This window comes from Mytilus californianus, unplaced genomic scaffold, assembly GCF_021869535.1.
Source record: "Mytilus californianus isolate M0D057914Y unplaced genomic scaffold, xbMytCali1.0.p SCAF_9, whole genome shotgun sequence".
Classification (NCBI taxonomy): domain Eukaryota; kingdom Metazoa; phylum Mollusca; class Bivalvia; order Mytilida; family Mytilidae; genus Mytilus; species Mytilus californianus.
Genome location: NW_026262745.1, coordinates 78,782,817 through 78,807,221, shown reverse-complemented (window position 1 = coordinate 78,807,221; position 24,405 = coordinate 78,782,817). Strand labels below are relative to the sequence as shown.

Sequence of the window (24,405 nt, the reverse complement as noted above, 5' to 3'; positions counted from 1 at the left end):
TTTTTTCCTCTTGTTGTTGTACACTTTTTAGACGCATATCTAATTTATTTATCGCCACGGTGTACTGATTCGTTTTTTCATAACGATCCGATGGACTTATGGCTATTATCTAGACCTGAACTTACTGTAACACATAATCTTGTCCAGACGTTCTATATTATAAAGTTCTAGGTTTAAACACCAAATAAAAAAAGGAAAACGTATATTCGTGTTTTTATCGAACTTATTGCATGTTTGTTTGTATTGTTGTGCCTCATGTGTCAGTTAAGAGCTTAGCAGAGTTAATGTTATGTCTTTGTTTTGTAAACCATGCCTAGTCTAAAATATTTATTATTGTTGTGTATTAAGTGATCTTTTGTGCTAACTTTTTTCTATTACTTAAAAAAAGGAAGATGTAATAATCTAGAATTATACTTTTGTGGTTATTTTTTATCCTTATTTGATTACTTGCTTGTCCCAGAGACATATATACACATGTGTATATATGTCTCTTCTTGTCCTCATGGTCAAATATCAAGTATGTAATTGCAATATAAAAAAAAATTGATACAGGCTAAGAACATCGAGTGGGTACGTTGTTCTTTTTGGTATTTAGAACTATTATCAGATTCGGCTATTTACGTCACTCTCCGTCTATCATCGATAAATAAATATGGCGATGGAACGGATAAAGTTCTCCTACGTAAACACTACAAATCGCCCCCATTTCAGGTAAGACAAAGCCATGCAATGCCACAGTAACAAATTAAAGCACAAAGTTCCATGTTTCCTTGGCAGATTCAATTTCCCTGTCGGTCTTGCACGGTAATCAAACAGCTGATTACGGTAATGCGGCCACGACCCTTTTTTGTTCGATTTTAGATATTTTTCTTTACATTGATCGCGTGGTTATCAAGGGTAACGTAAGATTATCAGAGTTCAAATTAATGATTTATTTCTAGCAATTTTTTAAACAATATAACACAGATAGTTGAGTGTACTAACGACAGTAAGTATCGCTGACTTTTGATGGTATTGATTCGTTGATACTTTTGCTTTTTAAAGCCTCAAAATACAGACACCATACGGTGATGGTTCAAATAACCTTTACTATAACAACAGTCTTTAGCTATTAGTTTAATCCCATCTTTAAGCCTATCAGTCTAAACCTGCTTATCTACAAACAATGTACATGTATATATGAAAAGGGGGAAGAAGATACATATGAGAAAATAAAAAAAACAACATAACCATTATAGGACAAAGAAAACTGATGAAAAGTCATAACCAAAAGAAAAAATTCGTAAGGGTTCCACGGAACCCAGTGTCTCGCCTACTTTTGCTGTTAATCGCAGGCTCAACAAAAATGAGAAAAAAAAATAAAAATATTCCTCTCTATATTATATTTTGAATCCATGACAAATCGCCCCACTGGCAAATCGCCCCACTTTTTCACCAAATCGCCCCACTCTTGTTTACCAACTCGCCCCACTTATGAAAAGGGTAAAATCCCATTGAAAATAGGTTGGATAACATGCCCCACTCATGTAAAGGGTTAAAATCCCGCTGAAATAAGGTCTGCCAACTCGCCCCACTCATGACAAATATATAAACCACGATGAATTTAGTAATGCCAACTCGCCCCACTTATGGAAAAAGATGCTATCCCGTTGTATATGTTCCTGCCACTTATAAATAAAATCAATACCTATGAAAACCTTAGATAAACATCTTTTGTAATTCTTTTCTTTTTGTTTTTGTTTAAATAAAGCAGTAAGAAGTGAGTACCAGTATTTCGGTGACGTGAATGTCAACTCGCCCCACGTGAAAAATAGAAAAATTCTGATGAATTGAGTTATCCCAACTCGCCCCACTTATGAAAAATAGGAAAATCCTAATATTGAGTCATGCCAACTCTCTACACTTATGAAAAAGGAAGTAATACCGTTGAATTTATGTCTGCCAACGTACCCAACTGATAAATAAAAGTATGAATAGAATTAATGGCTACCAACTAGCCCCACTTATGAATAAAATGATTAAACTGTAATGAGTGTAGGCCTTCCAATTCTGCCCTCTTATGAAAACGTTAGAAATGCATCTTTTTTTTTTGGTTCTTTTCTTTTGGTTGAAATAAAACAGAAAGAAGGTAGCATCAGCATTTATGTGACGTTTTTTTCCTGCATGACATTTTAACATTCAACTACATTAGGAGTGCTTAATATAAATTGGAATTTAAATGTTATCATATTGGTTTCTGATGGATACTTGTCTCATTGGCAATTATAGCAATCTGCTTATTTTTCTGTAGATTTCTTATTCTCAATAACATTATATTGTAACGGTTTATTTCTTCCTCTGTGATATTTTATCCTGGGGATAATTTGTCACAGAAACTTACTATTTTAAGTCTTAAAATAAAAGGGTTTACCTTTACGTTGTACGTTAAGTGGGGCGAGTTGGCAGGAGTAATATTAACGGGATTTAACCCTTTTCAAAAGTGGGGCGATTTTTTAAAAAGTGGGGCGAGTTGGTAAACCAGTTGGGGCGATTTTTTAAAAAGTGGGGCGAGTTGGTGAAAAAGTGGGGCGATTAGGTGTGGGGCGATTTTCCAGTGGGGCGATTTGTCCTGCTTCCTTATACTTTGATTGTAAGTAGCTTCTGTCCAAGTTTAGTAAAAATCCAGGATAATTTATGAATCTAATAAATGTTTTAAAAACTTTAACCACAGAGTGAATGTAATGTTAACTGGCAGAAAAACTTAAGTCCATTTACAAGTAAAATACGAAAAAAATGGAATTTTTTTTTTACAAAATTTACTTCTGGATACTATCTTATGATCATAAACAAGCTTCTTTCCAAGTTTGGTAGAAATCCAGGTTAGTTTAAGAAAGTTATTAAAATTTCAAAAACTTTAACCACAGAGTGAATGTAATGTTTCCTGGCAGAAAAACTAAATCCATTTATCAGTAAAAACGGAAAAAATGGAATTTTTTTTTTTACAAAATTTACTTTTGAATATAATCTCATGATCATAAACAAGCTTCTGTCCAAGTTTGGTAGAAATCCAGGATAGTTTAAGAAAGTTATTAAAATTTCAAAAACTTTAACCACAGAGTGAATATTTGTGGACGCCGACGCCGACGGAATGTAGGATCGCTATGTCTCGCTTTTTCGACAAAAGTCGAAGGCTCGACAAAAAAGAAGAGACAATCAACAGGTCACTAAACACTGAAGAGATTGGGCTATAAGAACTCATACCTGCTGCCCACTTTTGAAAATTCAATGGGGTTTTTCGCATGTGATCACAATTTTTTATTACGTCTTTTAATTGTTTTTTCTTCTGCTATTATAAGTGTCATATATTGTATGTCTTCCTTTTTATGGTATAGACTGCTGAGTTCTGATGAACTTGTTAGCTTTTTTATCATGTGATAATAAATGCAGGATTCCTTTACTTTCTTTACATTGTCATGATTGTGTAGTACAATCAGGGGCGGATCCAGCCATTTTTAAAAGGGGGGGTTCCCAACCGAGGATAAAGGGGGGTTCCAACTATATGTCTCCATTCAAATGCATTGATCATCAAGAAAAAAGGGGGGGGGGTTCCAACCCCCGGAACCCCCCCCTCTGGATCCACCACTGACAATGTATATATCCTTATCCTTTGCAATTTGCAAAACATAGACACAACTTGCATGACATACATGTGTCTTTATGCTTGCTTGTTTCTTCCTTATTTGGTATGTTTGTCCTTGTTAATATCTCACATTACTTATGGATACTTTTATAGGCACAGGAAAGGGATCCAGGGCTTCAACTTGCCCTGAACTCCCCAAATATTCACCTACAAAATGTGCTAGTTTTTCAGACTGCACATTTGTGATCTCAAACAATGTATTACATGCTGACGACCAAACATTACATATTGATAATGTTTTGTAGAAAATAAAGATGATTTGTTGTGATAATGGCAAGCAAGAAAATAGATATCAACAAGGCTAGTGTAGAAGACTTTGAAAAATTAAATGGTATTGGTTTAAGAAAAGCTAAAGCTATCATCAAATACAGGAAGGTAAGTTAAAAGAGTTTTTCTGATGTTTCATTATTTGTAGTTTCTATGAAAGGTAATCATGGTAATGATGCAACTTTGGTTAGGAAAAGTTGACCTTTAAAGTATTTACGCAAAAGTAGCCTATTACTATACCGTTTTTTTTTATACGACCGCAAAAATTAAAAATTTTTTGGTCGTATATTGGTATGACGTTGGCGTCGTCGTCGTCGTCGTCGTTGTCGTCGTCGTCGTCGTCGTCGTCGTCCGAAGACACATTGGTTTTCGCACTCTAACTTTAGTTTAAGTGAATGGATCTCCATGAAATTTCACCATAAGGTTCAATACCACAAAAGGAAGGTTGGGATTGATTTTGGGGGTTATGGTACCAACAGTTAAGGAATTAGGGGCCAAAAAGGGGCCAAAAATAAGCATTTTTGTAACTTTCAGACAATAACTTGTGTGTAAGTGTATGGATCTCTCTGACATTGTACCACAAGGTTCCATATCACAAAGGGAAGGCTGTAATTGATTTTGGGGGTAATTGCCTCAAAATTTTAGGAATTAGGGGCCAAAAAAGGGGCAAAAAACAAGCATTTTTCTAGTTTCATGACAATAACTTGTGTGTAAGTGTTTGGATATTTCTGAAATTGTACTACAAGGTTCCATATCACAAAGGGAAAGCTGGAATTGAGTTTGGGGGTAATTGCCCGAAACGTTTAGGAATTGGGGGCCAAAAAGGGGCCAAAAATAAGCATTTTTCTAGTTTCCAGACAATAACTTGTGTTCAAGTGTATGGATCTCTCTGAAATTGTACTGCAAGGTACCATACCACAAAGGGAAGGCTGGGATTGAGTTTGGGGGTGATGAATCATAAGGGGGTTCAAAAAATTGGGGGGGGGGATTTTTTTTTTTTTTTTTTTTTCTTTTTTTCCTTTTTTTTTTCTTTTAAAATTTTCCATTTTAAGTTGGTTATTTCTGATTTATATTTAAAAGCAAATAATAATGATATGGTAGGAGATACACACCAAACAGGATGTGTAAATTATTATATAATAAGTATTGTGCAATAGCAAGAAATTTTCAATTGCACAGTATTGCACAATAGCAAGAAATCTTCAATTGCACAGTATTGCGCAATAGCAAGAAATCTTCAATTTAACAGTATTGCGCAATAGCAAGAAATATCCAATAGCACAATATTGCGCAATAGCAAGAAATTGTCAATTGTACAGTATTGCGCAATAGCAAGAAATATTCAATTGCACAGTATTGTGCAAAAGAAGATACTTCGTATAAATTGCTTATTTCTTGATCAATTTCAATGGGGTTTTATTCTTGAATTCTTGGGGTTCTTTAATATGCTGAATCTAACCGTGTATTAAGTTTTTGGATTTTGGGCCCCGTTTTTAAATTGGTCCACATTGAGGTCCAAAGGGTCCAAAATTAAACTTTGTTTGATTTCAACAAAAATTGAATATATGGGGTTCTTTGATATGCTGAATCTAAACATGTATTTAGATTTTAGATTTTTGGCCCAGTTTTCAAGTTGGTCCAAATTGGGGTCCAAAATTAAACTTCGTTTGATTTCAACAAAAATTGAATATATGGGGTTCTTTGATATGCTGAATCTTACCATGTATTTAGATTTTTTATTTGTGGGCCCGCTATCAAATTGGTTCATATTGAGGTCAAAAGGGTCCAAAATTAAACTTTGTTTGATTTCATCAAAAATTGAATTATTGGGGTTCTTTGATATGCCAAATCTAACTGTGTTTTTAGATTTTTAATTTAGGGTCCCGTTTTTTAAATTTGTCTACATTAAGGTCCAAAGGGTCCAAAATTAAACTTAGTTTGATTTTAACAAAAATTGAATTCTTCGGGTACTTTGATATGCTGAATCTAAACATGTGTTTAGATTTTTGATTATGGGACCAGTTTTCAAGTTTGTCCAAGTTGGGGTCCAAAATTAAACTTTGTTTGATTTCAACAAAAATTGAATATATGGGGTTCTTTGATATGCTGAATCTAACCATGTATTTTGATTTTGGACATTGGACCATAATAGGTAAATTAAAAAAATTGAAGTTCTTAGACCACATTCTTTCTGTGTCAGAAACCTATGCTGTGTCAAATATTTAATCACAATCCAAATTCAGAGCTGTATCAAGCTTGAATGTTGTGTCCATACTTGCCCCAACTGTTCAGGGTTCGACCTCTGCGGTCGTATCAAGCTGCGCCCAGCGAAGCATTTTATTACTCATTGTTGAGGGCCTTACAGTGACTTGTAGTTGTTTACAACTGTGGTGGATATTTGTTTCATTAGCAATCTTACTACATCTCATATTCAAACTGGTATGCACTTTAAGTGCCTTTTAGTTATATAAAACTGTCAAAGATGTGGTATACATGGTATATGATTGCCAATGAGAAAACTCTCCACCTGAGACAGTCAGACCATATAGGTCACCATATGACCTTCAACAATGAACAAAACGCATATCGCATAGCAAGCTATAAAAGGCCCAATGTATATATATATATGCAGATTTGACATATCAAACTTTGGGTTATTACTCTTAGCTGTCCAGCTCACAGCATTACAAACAAATTAAACATTAAACATATAAAACTTAACATACATGCTTAGTTTGAGGAAAGGGGGAAGCAAATAAGAGCAAATTATAAGGTTAAAAAGGAGATGATCAATTGGGTTAAAAAAAAGATCTAAGGATTTTAAGATGAGAGTAAGAACAACAGCTTAGGAAATTGAGTAACCTGAATTTTGAGTGGTTGATTATTCAGCTCTTTCATGTCTTTCTGAACATTTTTTTTTCAGCTGAATTAATTTACAGTTTTATAACTTGTATTTTGTAAAGTAAATTATTCTCCACTGTACATTTTTAAAGAATTTGCCTTTTAATTAATTGCAGTCATTTGGAGGCTTCTCAGCAGTAAAGGATTTAAGTAGTGTCCCAGGAGTTGGTGATTGCATTGTGGAACAAAGTCGTACTCAGCTGACATGTAGTACACGCAAACGCAAAGCTGTCAGGTAACTTATATACTTGTGCAGTATACTACATTGTACAAAATATTAAATTTATTAGTAACTTAGCTTTTGAAACAGGAGGAAAAGCCAGGCTTGTTATGTTTAGCTATTTCATAACAAGTACAAAAACTTTTTTTTTTCTGACAATGCATGTATATTGGGCTGTTTTCTGCTCTTTGGTCAGGTTGTTGTCTCTTTAACACATTCCCCGTTTTCATTCTCAATTTTATATTGTTTTAATCAAGCAATTTAATATTGGCACTCAGTTGTTCAGTTTAAAAAAATCTGAATCAATAAAGACTGCTCTGTGAATATTGCATGGGTTTATCTGTACTGGATCAAAGACAACTTGGACGACCAGTTTGACAGACAACTCTAACCACTTATGGAGGCAACACAGACAAGTTTGAAAGACTAAGCGTACCACTTACTAAATCTTGAAAGCAATTGGGCAAATAAAAAGACAAACATATAACGGTTTACATTTTCATTGCAAAAAAATATTGTCTTTTTCTATGCCATATTTTTACAAGCAGAAGATACCAAACAGAGATCATCAGATCCGTTTATCACAAAAGACAGAAGAAACAGTTATTTGAAAAAACAAACAAAAAAGATCTCCCAAAAAAACCTGAAATAATAATAATATAATAGCTCTGGAACTGAAAAGTAGGTTTCTCTTCAACACACATCAAGCTCTTAACTGTTTACATTGTATTGTTGAATCGGTCATGAACTCACAAATAAACTACTACTACTAGGGTTGACTTAAAACATACCATATAAAAGAATCAGATTTGAAAAAAAGAAAGAAAAAAAAGTTATATTTTTATGTTTTTTTCATAGAAAATCTTTCTGAAATGTGATTTATAATTGCATTTTTGTACACCTTTATATTTCAGGACACCTAAAGTAAAAGATAATGTTGAAAGCAAGGGACAGCCATCATCTAGTGGGTTGTCAGCCAGATCTATCAGACACAATCTACGAGCACTGTCCAAATCAGCCGAGGAACATGTTGATGATGGTAACAGTATTGTTTCCCATGATGATCACATGCCAGAGGACGAGTCCGGAGATGAGGTCATGTTCCGTGAAGAAGACAGGGGTTCATCTAATGCTCAACATAAATCTAGGATTCCTATACCAGTCAATGGACTCTTCAGTGGCCATGTGGTTAGCATCTTACAAATAAATATATCTGTAAACCATCTAAAAGTAGGGCTGTTCCAAAACTTACTGCCTATTGGCCAGAATGGGGTCGGAAAGGCATTTTTTATCTTGTCTTGCAAGGCTTAAAATTTTAATTGATCATTTCTGATTATTTTTCATGCTAGCTTATGTTTTGGGTTGAATTTTTATATGACCGCAAAAAAAATTTTGTGGTCGTATATTGGTATGATGTTGGCGTCGTCGTCCGAAGACACATTGGTTTTCACACTCTAACTTTAGTTTAAGTGAATGGATCTCAATGAAATTTTACCATAAGGTTCAATATCACAAAAGGAAGGTGGGGATTGATTTTGGGGGTTATGGTACCAACAGTTAAGGAATTAGGGGCCAAAAAGGGGCCAAAAATAAGCATTTTTGTAACTTCCAGACATAACTTGTGTGTTAGTGTATGGATCTCTCTGACATTGTACCACAAGGTTCCATATCACAAAGGGAATGCTGGGATTGATTTTGGGGGTAATTGCCTCCAAATTTTAGGAATTAGGGGCCAAAAAGGGGCAAAAAACAAGCATTTTTCTAGTTTCATGACAATAACTTCTGTGTAAGTGTATGGATCTCTCTGACATTGTACCACAAGGTTCCATATCACAAAGGGAATGCTGGGATTGGTTTTGGGGGTAATTGCCTCCAAATTTTAGGAATTAGGGGCCAAAAAGGGGCAAAAAACAAGCATTTTTCTAGTTTCATGACAATCACTTGTGTGTAAGTGTATGGATCTTTATGAAATTGTACTACAAGGTTCCATATCACAAAGGAAAAGCTGGAATTGAGTTTGGGGGTAATTGCTCAAAACATTTAGGAATAAGGGGCCAAAAAGGGGCCAAAAATAAGCATTTTTCTAGTTTCCAGACAATAACTTGTGTTCAAGTGTATGGATCTCTCTGAAATTGTACTACAAGGTTCCATATCACAAAGGGAAAGCTGGAATTGAGTTTGGGGGTAATTGCCCAAAACGTTTAGGAATAAGGGGCCAAAAATAAGCATAATCTAGTTTCCAGACAATAACTTGTGTTCAAGTGTATGAATCTCTCTTAAATTGTTCTGCAAGGTACCATACCACATAGGGAAGGCTGGGATTGATTTTTGGGGTAATTGCCTCAAAATTTGAGGAATTAGGGGCCATAAAGGGGCAAAAAAACAAACATTTTTCTAGTTTCAGGACAGTAACTTGTGTGTAAGTGTATGGATCTTTATGAAATTGTACTGCAAGGTTCCATATCACAAAGGGAAAGCTGGGTTTGACTTTGGGGGTAATTGCCCTAAACGTTTAGGAATTTGGGGCCAAAAAGGGGCCAAAAAACAAACATTTTTCTAGTTTCCAGACAATAACTTGTGTTCAAGTGTATGGATCTCTCTGAAATTGTACTGCAAGGTACCATACCACAAAGGGAAGGCTGGGATTGTGTTTGGGGGTGATGAATCATAAGGGGGTTCAAAAAATTTCGGAGGGGGATTTTTTTTTTCATTTTTTTTCTTTAATATTTTCCATTTTAAATTAGTTATTTCTGATTTATATATAAAAGCAAATAATGATGATATGGTTTGAATAGGTAAATTAAAAAAATTTTAAGTTCTTAGACCACATTCATTCTGTGTCAGAAACCTATGCTGTGTCAAATATTTAATTACAATCCAAGTTCAGTGCTGTATCAAGCTTGAATGTTGTGTCCATACTTGCCCCAACTGTTCAGGGTTCGACCTCTGCGGTCGTATCAAGCTGCGCCCCAGCGGAGCATTTTATTGTAAATGAGACATGGAGAAATGGAAACAAAACTTGGTTGCTGAAGTAAACAATACTAACAAACTAACGTGCCATTCTCAATACTAAATTGTATTTTATAAGTTAATAACTGGAATAGATAAATAAAACCAATAAGATGATGTATACTGTGGATTCATTATTATTCGTGCGGTAACAATTTTCGTTTATTTCGTGGGTATAGGTGAGCCACGAATTTCAAGGTTCGTCGAATTATAAATTTCTAAAGGCTTGTATGCAGACTTTGGCAAAACCACGAAATCAAATGTCCACGAAAATACTATATTTCCTCAATCCACGAAAATTGATACCCACGAAAATAAATGAATCTACAGTATTATATATACAGAAGTTTTAATGTCAAAATCGTACCATTAATTTGAAAAATTGTGCAAAACAGTGTGTACCTTGTCTTTTGTGCTATCTTCACACAAACAATTTGGACAACAACCTAACAACACAAAATTGATTCTTAACTGAATTATACAGAAATGCTTAGGCTAAAAACAAATGAAACTTCTTTATCAGATGCAAATATAATTAAGTTAATGACAGAAAACATGTATAAATATTTTTATCTTCTTTCAAAAGGGTTAACAATAGTTTAAATTTCATCTTGTTGAAGAAGAATTTTCCATAAATATATGATACATGTAAAAATATCTTATCCAGCTGAAAAGAAAAGGTCATGTGGTAAAGGAAGAGCCTGACTCATCTCCTGGGAAAAAATTCTGTCGAGATGGAGATTATCAAAGGTAACTTTTTAAGTGATGCAAATTTCTTTTGACTTGTGCAGCTTAATATTTTAAAACTTTGTAATAAGTCATAGTAAATTAAAAGAAACATTTTTACGTTATGTATTCTTTATAGATTTTAAGAATTATTACATCAAAATTTAACTTGTGAAATTTGAATACTTTTGCAAATATAAAATTATTGTGAAAATTGGACAAGAAATAGAATTGGAAGGACTTACAAAGTAATTTTGTTTTGAATATACTAATGGGATTTCAGTGTGTTAGGTACTTGTATCAGAAGTGTGGGTTAAGACATAAACAAGTTTTATAAATTTTAAAGTTGATAAGCTGAGAAAAAAATCCTAAATGTTTTACCAATTTTGGTCTGTTTATGTTTTTAGTACCTTTGTGAACTTACAAAAGTCATCACGACAGAATTTAATTGCTACACAACGAATGAGGATTCCATCCAAAGAGCATCCTCCAGACAAATTAGCAGAATGGTTGCAAATATTTCAGGTATCATACAATAACTTCTTGTGTAAAGTCTAGATTTGAAGATGAACTCATTTGAACTACTGTTGATTCATTTATTTTCATGGGTACTAACTTCTTGGATTGAGGAAAAAGGATTGTTTCGGTTTTGTCATATTCTGTATGAAAGCCTATAGAAAATGTATATTTCTCTGAACATTTAAATTTGTGGTTCACCTTTACACACAAAATCCATGAAAATTAGTATCTCACAAATATTAAGTGCCAGTCTGCCTAAGAATCATGCAGTGGTGAAAACATGACAAACAAAAACCCACTCAAGTTGACATTAATTTATGTTCAAATTGTATAATGGTGCACAAATATAACATTCGTTTCCTTTACCTGTTCTGGTAATTCAAGATATAATTTGGTTGAAATGCACTAGAAATTAAAAATTAAGGGGAGCTAACTCCGTTATTTGTTATCATTCTAACCAAAAGTTAGAGATTTCCCGAATTACCAGACATGCAGAAACAAAAGACCTACATTTCTAACTCATGATAAGGCTAACTTAAGATTAGGATGGTTAGGTTGGTGGATTTTTTCAGCCATGTTTTGATTTTTTTCAAAATTGCCTCATTCTTACAAAGACTGGCACTTAAATAATGTATCCACAGTAAACTTTATAAAAATGCATCATTTCTTTTCAGTCAGATAAAAAACCATAGCCACCAGAGGCCATCTTGATTCTAATTTGGCAAATTTAAAAACAAAATCTTCTACACTAAAACTTTATGTTGATATGTTTTGACACTAATGTGATTGATGTAACAAAGTAAATGAAGCTCTCACTATCTGTTTAAAGTTATCTTCTCTTGTTAAAACTTTGCAAATCTACAATAATAATCTCCTCAGGCTCCTTGGAAATATTAATAGATTTAAACACAAAAAGTGACTTGATATTAGTTTGTATTCCAAAATTACAAAAAAAGTTTCAAGCAGTTTATTTTAAGTTTGTTGTTTATTAATATTAAAGTTTATTTTTTCTTTTGTCATATAGTTACATAAACTTATAATTACAGAATTGGGGTAATGCAGAGAGACTGATGGCTCTGGACGAGTTGATTACATTGTGTGATCCTACACAGGTTCGACACATGATGCAGGTTATTGAACCTCAGTTCCAGAGAGATTTTATATCACTTTTGCCAAAAGAGGTTTGTAAAATAGAGATTTTTAGAAAGATTTGATTTTTAATTTATTTCACCCCCAACCCAAAGACAGGTTTACCTCTGTCTGTCCATCCATGTGTTCTTACTTCATACCATCTGTGCCATGAAATTTAAGATACCTTTTTATCCAGAACTAAAAATCAGAGTTTCCTGAAATTTGGTTGCAATTCATGTGAGCATGCTATACTGTGTGATGTTGTTTCACATATTTTGCCATCCATTTCCTGCTTACTGAATACTTATATATTCTTATACATGATGGCCATGTATGAAATTTTTGTCACATTTTTCTCAGAAAGTACAAATAACAGTTTCCTGAAATTTGATTTCAAGCTTCATTTGAGCATGCTATAATGACTGATGCATTTTCACATCAATTTCTTATCAACTCTTTACAGAATACTTATAGCATGAGAAAGCTCATAGTTCGTCTTATTTGGAATACATTTTTGGCAAGCTCTGAAATGTTCATGAACTGTTTGAGTAACGACGGAAACCATGTAATAATCTGACAAACCCATCAAATTAAAAATTGACATCTAAGTATTTATATATTGTTAAAAGAATAATGAAGAAAATAAAGAATTACTGTAATATGTTCTTCATTTAACTTGCCATTTTACTCCATTATAATGTTATTCTTGTTTTTAACTTGCCATTTTACTCCATTATAATGTTATTCTTGTTTTAGCTTGCCATTTTACTCCATTATAATGTTATTCTTGTTTTTAGCTTGCCATTTTACTCCATTATAATGTTATTCTTGTTTTTAGCTTGCCATTTTACTCCATTATAATGTTATTCTTGTTTTTAGCTTGCCATTTTACTCCATTATAATGTTATTCTTGTTTTTAACTTGCCATTTTACTCCATTATAATGTTATTCTTGATTTTAGCTTGCCCTTTATGTACTTTCTTTCCTGGAGCCAAAATCTTTACTGAAAGCTGCCCAGACATGTCGTTACTGGCGAGTGCTAGCCGAGGACAATTTGCTCTGGAGAGAGAAATGTCGAGAGGAAAGTATTGATGATAATTTAGTCTATGGCAGTAATCGACTCAGGCGACGTCATACCTCTCGGTGTCCTTGGAAGTCATTATACATGAGGCAGCATCAAATAGAACTTAATTGGAGAACAGGAGAAATACCTGGTCCTAAGGTATTTATACATTGATATGTCATTGTATGTGTAAACATTTGTTTTGTTTGTATTTGTTTATTAGGGTCTCAGGGAAGATTATTTATTTTAACAAACTGAGTTTACCATCTTTTCATTACTATTATTACTATACTTAAAGATGAGACAGAAAAAAAAGAGAGAGAAGTTAATACAGGGACTATATATCATTCAATAGATGAACAGATGTAATACCAGCCATAAGGTAAAACAAGGGGAATACATGATTCAGAAATGAGGAGCCAGGAGGAGACATATTTTGTTTCACTCTCGTGAAGTAAAATAAACAAGAAAAAATGGCTTAAGTGAAAACCACAAAAACTAACCATACAAAAAAGAACTTAAATGGGTCAGGCTTGTTCTCCATATTCACACTTAAAACAATGCAAATAGACATTTCAGAAGAAATGTGATCTAATTCATGATCCCTCTATCAGTAAATAAGTAAATGAATATTGTTTACATTCTTTTAAGGATTTTAATAAATATTCCTATCTATTTTCAGTTATTAAAAGGTCATGATGACCATGTGATAACATGTTTAGAGTTTTGTGGAACTCGTATTGTCAGTGGGTCAGATGACAACACCCTCAAAGTCTGGTCAGCCATCACAGGAAAGGTAGGGTTAAATTAATAAATAGAATAATAGATAGAAAAAATATGAATTGTCACTATGTTATGTGCAGGAATTTCAAAGTGATAGATATGTGATAAAAGTATTGTTCTTTTGCTTTAAATCAGTCAGGGGCGTTACTTAAACAAGTAATTTTTTTTTATTTACTTATATAGGTAATATTTGTTTTGAAAATTATTAAATTACTCAATAGAGTTATTTTATATTTCAATAGAAGCATGGACTTAATGTAGTTTTCATGAGTTTTTACATTTTATTACATAAAAATAATGACAAAAATATTACTTGAATAAGTTAGTTTATACATCTTTGAAAAAAATAGTAATTACAATTATTTAAGGAACATATGTAATTGTTTTGGGTTACAAGTTATAAATAACTTTAATTCTTAATTAAATCACAAGTTTCTATCTATTTACATCTGTCTACCTTCAAGATTTTCAAGGAAAATGATATTTTAATAGTCCCATGAGACCAATATTTGACCAAGAAGCGTTGATATGAAAGATAAGTGCGTCGAAAAGGCAATAAGGTTTTCAGGAGGATTAATTTTTATATTTCATGGGAAAAATAACCAGATGACTGTGAAAATTTGTTAAAGCTAGTAAAATCTGTATTAATGGACACCTATAAAAATAATATTTAAAAAAGTTACTTATATAAGTAATATTTGATATAGCCTTGCTTTCAACATTACTTGTATAGGTAATTTTAAAAGTTACTTGTTTATGTAATGCCCCTGACAGACTGTTAATATGACAAATGTGTGTAGATATTTTATGCCATAAATGAATACAACATAATGTCTCTTTTCTAATACATCAGAGTGGATTAAAATCTCTGCTGGATTAATTCAAAGACTCCTAACTGTTGATCAGTTTTCAATTTCAAGCCATCTTTCCAAATGTAAGTTTATTGGAAACCTTCCCAGAATTTTGGCATAGAGTATTCATAAAAGTTTTATAATTCGTCAAACATAACAAAACAAATTCTGCTCAGGTATTCTGTCACTCATATAAAAGGTTTCACTGAAGAATTATTTTGTTTATTTTTAGTGCTTAAGGACATTAGTTGGTCACACAGGAGGGGTATGGTCATCCCAGATGTCTAACAGTGTGGTCATCAGTGGCTCGACTGACCGAACACTGAAAGTGTGGAATGCCGACACAGGGCAGTGTATACATACATTGTATGGACATTCTTCTACTGTACGATGTATGCATTTACATAGAAATGTGTAAGTATATGTACAGAGGTTTTGTGTTTTTGACTGAAATTTTAACCATTGATAAAAATTACTTAGTGCACATGTTAAGTTTTAAAGTGTTAGGTTGAAATGTTTGAATAAAGTTTGCTGTTTTACCTTTCAAGAATAACCTCAATCTACTATATTACATTTTTAGATACACCTGGGATATAATGATCTGTGAATACTATTTTTATTTTAATTTTTCTCAGCTCTTTGTTTACATTCAAATAAAAAAATTAACAGTTTATTCAAGCCAAATCAATAAAAAACATAAAACAATAAAACATTTCGAGCATTAGTAAGTTAAGCAATAATTATAGTTCAAATACTGCAACCATCTGGTTTTCTATGTTAATATTTTTCACATTCAACAGCTCTTGAATTTTTCTGATGGCAGTCAAAATATTCTCTGTTCAAACCAATTTCAGGGTGGTGAGTGGATCACGAGATGCTACATTACGGGTATGGGATATTGACAGTGGTGCTTGTTTACATGTATTGATGGGTCATGTGGCAGCAGTGCGATGTGTTCAGTATGACGGTAGGAGGGTGGTCAGTGGAGCCTATGATTACATGGTCAAAGTCTGGGACCCAGAAACAGAAACATGCTTACATACACTTCAGGGACATACAAATAGGGTTTACTCTCTTCAGGTATGATTTTTACTGGCATGAATTAGAGGTTCAGTGAATGACTGATATCCTTTATCTGCATATTTGTAACACAAAAAGGACAAAACCTGCACCACATCTCTATAAAGTCAAAGGGCTGAGGTCAACACAAGCAAACTGAAAACTTGATTGAACAACTTAATGTACACTGTATAAAAAGAACCAGTATATTCAGGTTTGGATACTCATGAAAATTAACGTCCTGAACATTCATGTAATATTTGCCACTGTATATTAAGTAAGCAACAATCATTCAATCATGAAAATATACAGATATCTTTTTTTAGTGTTAACCTCATGTATATTAGCTATCATAATCTCTATTAACTTGTGGACTATTTTATAATTTTCAATGTCATTTTTACAGTTTGATGGTATTCACATTGTGAGTGGATCTCTGGACACATCTATCCGTGTTTGGGATGTAGAAGCTGGGAACTGTTTACATACATTAATTGGTCATCAGTCTTTGACCAGTGGTCTGGAACTGAAGGACAATATTCTGGTTTCTGGTAATGCAGATTCTACTGTCAAAGTTTGGGATATAACAACAGGCCAGTGTCTTCAAACCTTACAAGGTAATACATATTATATGATAATTATGTGTTATGTAAATAAGTTCACTTCTGGGTTCTTATGATAACTTGATAATTAAAGTATTATTTATGTACAACATATTTTAAGCAGATTACCCATGACTTTAAGTGGAAGGCTGGTGGTGGACTTGTTTTGTGTACACAAATATGATGCAAATATGCTGTTATTTTATCCTTCTTAAACCCCCCCTTTTTTAAGCCAACCAAGTTTTGTCGGTTTATAGGTATCATCCTGTTCATCGGTCTTTCTGTCTATGTGTCTGTGCCAGGAAACTTGTCTTTTTAGTAAAGATTTCCAATGAAATTAAGAAACATTAACTTAGAAGTTTTTATTTTACAGTGGGCTTTTAAGGGCCATGAAATATTTACTTCTTAATCTTATTCATTCAAACTTATGAACAAAAATAGTCCTACTGACATAAACTTTTCAAAACTATCCTCTTGAAATAACTACATTGAAAAATTGAAAAGACGTTTGAGAATATAAACATATTTCAAATGTTGTTATATCAGAATTTTTTTTTAAACAAAGAAGAGGTAGAAATTACATGTGCATTATATGTTTTATTTGAATTAATACAAAAATCACTGAAAATGCATTCTAGTGTTAAAACATTGATTATATGTATTTCAGGACCCAATAAACATTCTAGTGCTGTGACCTGTTTACAGTTCAACAAAAAGTTTGTGATCACATCCTCGGATGATGGAACAGTCAAAATATGGGACTTAAAAACTGGTGATTTCATTCGGAATCTAGTGGCATTAGATAGTGGGGGAAGTGGCGGTGTTGTGTGGCGAGTGCGATGTAGTAACACTAAACTTGTCTGTGCTGTTGGAAGTAGAAATGGCACTGAAGAAACAAAACTTCATGTACTCGACTTTGATGTGGATGAAAAGAAATGTTTATACTGATATGAATGAGATTATTTATGTACTTGTCGTCTGTAGATCAGATGAGCAAGGGGAGGCAACTTTATTTGTTAGTGCACATCTTTTCCCAATACTTACGAATTTGCTCCAGTTCAACAGGCATTACGTTCAATGTATATTTACAGTTTCTATTGGCTGTTTGTATTTCTTGCCTCTTCAGATTGAACTGTAAATCTATGATCAGTCGGTGCAGATGATATAATGAGTATTAACTATAATTTGGTCACACAGTAGGATTAAAAGAAATAATTTGCATTGTCAGGCTTTCAAGTTAAAAGGGCATACAAATCATTAAATTTTGTGATCTTTTTTAAACTGCATTAAATCGTTAGTACAGTAATTGGCAAAAATGTCTGATTTTCTTATAAACCAATTGTCAGTCAACATTAAATGCTACCAAGTTGCTCATTCTTTAAGATATGCAGGTTTTTCTGTCTTTTGTATAACAAAAAGTCTTTATCTGTGAAATCGTTTTTATTGTATCAAGAAGTCATTTTTTTCAGGTTTTAAAATGAAGTTTTAGGGGAAAAAAGAACATCTATTGAAACCCAATTTCTCAGGTAAAACTCTGATGTTTACTGTGAAAGTACTTTAATTTGTGGGTATCAATTTTCGTGGTTTGAGCGAAAGTTACATGTTCATGGGTTCTTAAATTCGTGGATTTTACTTTTCTGAAGAAAAAAATTGTTAAGTAGATTCTTGAAAATAATCATATGTTGTTTTATAATCATTTGTGGGACATTGCTTAATAATGTGTTCATTTTCACTTACTTGTTCGTCTTTCATTACTGACAACTTTCACAATTTTCTTTTGTTAAAATAATTGCTTTCGTAAATAAGTTGATTAATTTATGGTTAAAAATTGCCTCGATAGAAGGAAATTGTAAAGTAAACATTTTAATTAATAATTGCACATGTTTAATCAGAAATGATGACAATAATTAACCCCAAATCGAATGATCAACAGATTAACGGTTATCAAAGGTGTTAATTGGGTAATAACGTGACACTTGAACATTTTAAAGCAAACGATTACATAAACAAATGCCACAAATGTACTTTGAAATGTAGAATTAATTCTAAATGAAATAAAAAAGCAAGCCCAATATGATTTTTTTCGTAAGATCATCATTGGATATCATCACCAGGAGTTTGACTTTCTTTGATCTAAACTTATTTTTTATGACAATTAAAGGTTAAAAGTCGTAGGTTTTATAAAATGAAATGGATTATAAAATCCTGTCTGAAGTTGTATATTTAGTTCTTATTGCGTTTGCTTATATTCGATGTATTTATTCTCTTGATATGTTGGTATCAATGAAGTCAAACCTACAAGGGGGTCTTTCCGTGTCTTGATTTGGACAACAATTGTTATATTTCGTTGGACACTTAAATTCGTGGATAAAGCCATCCACGAAAACCACGAAAATTGGTACCCTACGAATAAAAGTACTTTCACAGTAGTAATAGGACGCGAGATGTTACACTTGAGTAATTTTGTTTGCAACAAAGATGATTTTAAAAAAGTTTAACAGCCTCCACATGCTAGAAAATTTGTTGACACATGAATACTTTAGGCTGTAAATCTCAGAAAGTTTTAAACAGAATATCACATAATAGCTATGTTTAAACTGAAAAATTATTACTAACTAGTCATATCTGCTCTGAAAAAATTCTAAATAAACATTTGTGTTACAGTTCTCTGTTCAAGTTTGAGAGAAATCTAACATTGATCAAATTTAAATAGGATATGGTAAAAGTCTGTTACAAGGGACATCATTTCTTAATGTGTTCACTTTCTAATGATCAAATCTCTTGTAGTTATCAGAATTACTTATATTTCTTTTTTCAAATCATGCATGAAATTGAAGATTTGGTATTTATGTTTAATATAAAGGGAACAATCATCACTTTGGTGCATCATATATCTGTTAGTCACAGTAATTGTTATCAATATTTACTGTTGTACGTTTCAAATTTGGTATTGTCATCTTGGTGTTATCTGTTTTTGGACATTCAAAGATTTCCAATGTATACACTTAGCCATTAAAGAAAAGGACTAACTTTTGATTGTCTCTGAATAATGCCACACCAAATTCATGTGATAGGGGCCAGAAACATTTTGAAATCTTTTTGCTCATTTAAAATCTAATCTAAAAAAAAATAAACATCTTTAGGCTAAATTTCCAAAAAATTATTCTTTAATAAATGATAAAAAAATAAAGGAATCATTTCCTATTTACATAATAAGGTTCTATCAGTTCCAGGATTTAGGAGAAGAAAAGTACTCACCCTTGTTTTAATTCCAAAGAAAACCAAATTTGATTTTGGTGGCTTTATTCCGCTTTTCATTGCTAATTCAAGTTCCTGTCTGATTTATTGTTTCTATGATAGTATGAATTTGTCTATTTATAGTCCTTTGTCGACTGTCTTAGCATTAGTATAGATGTATCTTGTTAATTCTTGTATGAGAATGTTGTTATTATGGAAATATCACAAAAATTTCAATCATCAGAAAACAGCTTAATAGGACCATTCTTGCAATATGCATGGATTTAAAAATCTTAAAAAAAATTTAAAAAAGAAGTTTATCTTTTGAAATTTTCCATTTGCCACAACCAAGTCATTATGAAGACAATACTTTGGTAACATAGACACTTTTGTTCTGTCGACATTAAAATTGTTTAATGTGTTAAATTTTAGACAAAATTAAACTTAACTCACTAAATAATATTGTCTGACAGTTTTTTTTGTCAAGGGAAGTAAATCTTATCTTATGCTTTTTAAAAGGCATGTTTTACAGATTTTCAAACAAAAGTCCTTATATTAAACATTATGAAAAATGTTTTTAAAATTTATGACACTCAACAATTATACAGAGATTAAAAAAACAAATATTATTTTGTGTTTTTGCAATGGCCTATATTAAATTTTGGTCAATTAAAAATACCAAGAGAACCCTGTATTTGATAATTTGTTTTAATACAGCGCTATATTTAAGCACCATGATAAAATTACACCACTGTTAAAATAACCAGCGAAACAGCTGTTAGATATATTATATTCCATCTTGGACATTTTGCCAATTAACTTACAAGTTTAATTTAAAAATGTATAAATGTACTATTGTTAAGTCTGACCATTATAAAATATTGTATACTTGGTTTTGTGTGATTTGATGAATCTTGTAGTTAAACAATTTTGTGTTTGAGTGAGACAATTTTTAAATGATTTTTGTTTTGTAAATCTCTTTAATGTATGCAGTTACTTTAGAACACTAAAGGAGGTCATTTTTGTAAAATTGACACTTTAAATTCCTATGGAAAATCGGGTGGATTTTGTCTACCCCTCCCGAAGGTTAGAAGTGGACATCCCATTTGTTTTTTTTTTTTCATCATAAGATTTGGACATCAATACCTTGAAAGAGTTATTTATAACTTTTGGATTCAATACTTATTAAAATCTGAGGTCAGTTAGACCTACCGTGGATTCATTATTATTCGTGGGATACCAATTTTCGTGGATAAAGGTGAACCATGAATTTCAATGTTCAACGAAGTAGAATTTTTTTATAGGCTTGTATGCAGACTGCGGCAAAACCACAAAATCAAGCGGCAAAACCACAAAATCAAATGTCCATGAAAATACAATTTTTCCTCAATCCACGAAAATTAGTACTCACGAAAATACCACAAGAGTAAGTTGTCCTGGAAAGGAGGGTGATATCTACAATTCTTTTGTTATACAGTATGAAATATAAGTATTGAGATTTCTGTAAGTAAAAGCAACCATGTAGCATCATTCTTTAAAATAGAGAAACAGACCAGATCAAAAACTTTGGTTATGTATGCTTTAGATATCCTGTTATTTGCACCATTGATCAAACTTAAAACATTAGGTGGTACAAAAAAAAGATAAATATAAAAAAATCAATGTAGGTTCCAAAAGTGGCTTTCATTGGCAGAGGTCAATTGTATCGATTGACCACTGTTTGTTATTGCAACTTGTTAGAAATTTGATGCAAGAGAATAAAGTTGTGTTTCTGTTGTATAGATGGAACTTATTCTCTGTCATCAATGTATCCGGCAATCATCATCTCATGTGATATCTGTTTAACGTACAAGCATAGTCTGTGGGTATCTTACACCTTTTTGTTTCGTAATGGAGCAAATTGAAATATTCAAATTACTGTTTTTAATACAGTTTAATATAATTTTTTCTTCGAAGTCCTTGTTGAAGAAATGTTCATTTAGGGATGTACTTAGGTGAAATTAAAAAAATCTAGAATTTAAAATTGATACAATAAGTCGGAAGAGCATTAGTAAAGGAACAAAATAAGCTAAAAATATTGATAGGTTATGGATTTCCTTTTCGAGATATTTGAGTTTTAAAAAATGTCGGGAGAAGGCTGACTCGGACTTTTACCTTATATTTGCATTGGTATTAATTAGTTGGGTCTCAAATCAAAAGAAAGGAAATCTAGAATCTGCTTAATTTTTGGTAAATGACCTTTTAAGAGCTATTGAAGTCTTATATGAAAAGAAAAATGGGTGTTATGGGGCAAAATATTTTACCCTGTATTGAAGGAAGAATACCAAGGAGTCCGAAGATCTGACACAAATTCCTAAACCTCACCTAAGTACATCCTTAAATAACACAAAATACAATGCTAAATTTCAGGTTAAAAACTATATGCTTACACTTTCAGATAATACATAATTTATTTGTACTCACTTTAAATGGTTACACACATGTTGTCTTTTTCATGCCTGATATTGTAAGAATGATGAACATTTTTAGAGATCTGTGTGAATGTTTTGTAGTGCTCATAAGACATTGGTATGCTTGTGTTTTGATGTGTGTATGTATTTTGTCAATATGTTTATTTTTCTAGATATTAAATTATGAGTGGTCAGTAATTTTTCCCAATTTTGGGTAATTATGTATTTGTTATGTGTTTTTTGCATTGTGTTTTTTCTGTGTATCTTGTACATTTGAAGTTGTGGGAAGTAAAAGATAACATACCACTAAGTTTTCTATTGGGATTCGAGGATTTTCTCTTTTGTCTTGATCAGGGACCATCTCAAGAGTACATAACGGTAAAACATTACAGGGTAAGTTACACTTTCTTGATGGTGTTGTTTTTTGGTCAAATCTCTGGTTATCAACTTAACATACAAATTGTAATATCATGATTTAAGGATGTTCGCTCCTCTTGTTTTGAATTTTTGTCAGATATTAGGAATCCTCTGGTTTTATCCATGTAGTGCCATTAAAAATTTTGGCCGCTAACCCCTTCTTTTATTTTCATTATTTTATTACATATTGTTTAAAAAGCCATATTTAAAAATCTTATACAATCTTTTGGTTTTTTTTGGTAGTTTTTGTAAGAAAAAAATGCCTATGTTAAATGTATGAAAAATACAGAGAGAATCATTTCCTGACAATTTTCAGTAGCTTATATCTCGAAAAACAAGGACACAGACCCTTTATTTTTTCAGATTTTTTAGTTCCGTTATTTATATACTATCAATTATAACAGTCTTTTAAAAAAGCTTGTTATTTTGAAACAGAGTAGCAAACATCCTTAACACTAAATCTTAACTGCCAAGATACTATGACACTTTGAGACGGTCCTTGGTTTTTAAATACTTTCTTAAAGAGGGATTTCATCTAATGAAGTTTATATATATATTATTTATTTATTATCTATCTAGATGCAATATTTGATATTGTGTTCACTCTGTCTTCTTACTATCTGTTTATCTGTACATTTTTCTTTATTGTTCAGTATATTTTTCAATATTGTTATTTGGTATGTAAATGTATAAGAATTAAAAACTTGTGGTAAGATTTATAAAGTTAAAGTAACTTGCTAAACCTTAAGTAAGTTAAGGGTTTGTTTTGAATAGATTCTTTTCTGGTTTCAAATATAATTCTTTGTAATCCTTCTCTGTTCAAATTTTTTTGGACTTAAATTGATAAAAAAAAATCGAAGTATGAAGTAATTCTCATAAAATTTTCTAGATTGACGTTCGAAGTTGAAAGAAATTATAAAAAAAGACAATTTTGATGTCTCTACTGCTAAGTCCAGATTTCTTTCAGGCAACCCTTAATTTTAAAGTATCACTACAACCAGATAAAGCTACCTCCCGTACAATATATTTATATTTCAAGATTTGATGTTCTTCATAAAGAACTTTGATAGTTGAAATAAGGGGGATGTATATCATGCTCATGGTGCAACTGTTATATAATTGTTTGTCCAAGCTGGTTACATGTACAAGTAAAGTGAAGCAAATCATTTCAATTGTTATGACATTTTTAATCACACTTAGTCCAATTTTCTTGCAAGTATGTCAAAAATGCCTTGTTAACACCTTTGATTTGTAATTATACAAAAACAAGGAAAGCAATTACTGTAAATTCAGAAATTATTGCGTGCATTTATTATTGCGATTTTTTAAAAATGGACAAGAATGTGAGTTTAATTATTGCGATTTCAGCAAAATCTACGTACAGATCTATGTTTTAGTTATCAAAATGCGGGTTCTTATTATTGCGATACTCATCTTGTCGCATTATTCGCATTTATAAAAACCTCGCAATAATTTCTGAATTTACAGTAG

General features: G+C 32.1%; 1 protein-coding gene across 1 annotated transcript; it reads left to right on the top strand.

Annotated features, from left to right (window-relative positions):
• The first annotated feature begins 637 nt into the window (after positions 1–637).
• Positions 638–24,405, top strand: LOC127716387 (F-box/WD repeat-containing protein 7-like). The gene is made up of 13 exons (XM_052222571.1): positions 638–711; positions 3,925–4,054; positions 6,964–7,082; positions 7,982–8,255; positions 10,744–10,826; positions 11,210–11,327; positions 12,368–12,502; positions 13,414–13,674; positions 14,198–14,311; positions 15,382–15,563; positions 16,004–16,229; positions 16,615–16,825; positions 17,478–24,405. The coding sequence occupies exons 2-13, from the start codon at positions 3,950–3,952 to the stop codon at positions 17,756–17,758; spliced, it is 2,109 nt and encodes a 702-aa protein (XP_052078531.1). The 5' UTR covers positions 638–711; positions 3,925–3,949; the 3' UTR covers positions 17,759–24,405.